This window comes from Aplysia californica, unplaced genomic scaffold (genome assembly GCF_000002075.1).
Source record: "Aplysia californica isolate F4 #8 unplaced genomic scaffold, AplCal3.0 scaffold00052, whole genome shotgun sequence".
Classification (NCBI taxonomy): Eukaryota; Metazoa; Mollusca; class Gastropoda; order Aplysiida; family Aplysiidae; genus Aplysia; species Aplysia californica.
In genome coordinates this window covers 889,747-891,012 of record NW_004797322.1, presented here as the reverse complement: position 1 = coordinate 891,012, position 1,266 = coordinate 889,747, and the positions used below count along the sequence as shown (strand labels likewise).

At 37.5% G+C, this 1,266-nt stretch overlaps 1 protein-coding gene across 1 annotated transcript in view; it reads right to left on the bottom strand.

Annotated features, from left to right (window-relative positions):
• The window catches only part of LOC101849992, a 6,070-nt gene that overhangs the window by 1,895 nt on the left and 2,909 nt on the right, over positions 1-1,266 (bottom strand). The window contains exon 3 of the mRNA XM_013079441.2: positions 77-225. Within this exon, the coding sequence (XP_012934895.1) occupies positions 77-225 (149 nt within the window). The remainder of the gene's footprint in view (positions 1-76; positions 226-1,266) is intronic.

The following is a 1,266-nucleotide window of genomic DNA, read 5'->3' as shown; positions in this document are numbered from 1 at the left end:
ATACATAAATTTTATTTTTTTTAAATTGTAGAGTAAAGTGGAATGAACGGAAGCAAGAAATGTAATAGAAATCTACCTGAGCGTCCTTCAGGACTGCAACTGTAGGTAATCACAGCTCGCATATCGCCCGCGACTCGGGCCATATCAAGATCCCTTCCAACAGATCTACAGACAGTGGTGTTAAGAGCGTCACCAAAACATTCCGCTACGGGCTCAAATATCCATCTGAAACAGAACACGTCAGACAGTAATACCTGTCTCTTCGTTCTATCGTTCCTGTTATGTGAGGCATCGTGGTGAAACCAGGCGCTCGTCAAAATAAAATAATGACATTGAAGATATCAGCGTTTTCCGTCAGTTTGTCAATTTTTATCGAAGTTTGTGAGGTTTCTTTTGGCTCAACACCATGTATCTCTGATTAAAAACACACTTCTGTGTTCATTTTTCAGGAAAAGAATTTAAAGGCCCCAAAAATGTTAAAATTCGTAGTCTACCAGGACTCCCAAGGTTTGGAAGTCACCAAACATTCCACCGCGTCGTGACACATAAATTATTTTGCAGAATGGTGCATCGAGGACAAGTGCTCCTTCATTGTTAGTACAAGAATGCAATATGTGAGGCAGCGTGGTGGAATCAGGCTCTCGTCAAAATAACCAAACCAAAGTAACGTGCATTTTTACGACAATTTGGAATTTTTTAAATCGCATTTTTAGTTTTTTCATTCATCATCTTGTATGTCCATGTAAAAATACATTTACATGTGCCATTTAAAGAAAAACGTTGGCTAAAGGCACAAAATATCATTTTTCCGTTGAAAAGGGCTCTTTAGCTTTTGGCAGCCATTTTCTCGCTAATTTCTCCACTGAAACCAGGCAACATCACCTTCTTCAATCACAGATATCTTAATTTCTATTCAAGATAGATGAGTACTTTTTTCATCGTCATCAAGGCACACGAATAAGCTTTTAGATGATACCAATTACTCAACATGCACAAAAATTGACGAGCGCCTGATTCCACCGCGCCGTGACACATATAATAGCTCTTTAAATAAAGAGGACATGTTGTGCTTTTGTAAATAAAGAAATAAACACAAGTCGGATTTTTTAAATTGTATACAAAATGGCATCCTCTATTGTGTATTACAATTGTACGGTGGTCTATGTCGAAGCCCAGTATAATGCCACCTGCGATATCAGCGCAAGAGACCTACTTTTGTTTGGTATAAGTCAATTGAAAACATCAAAATAATAATAATAATAATAA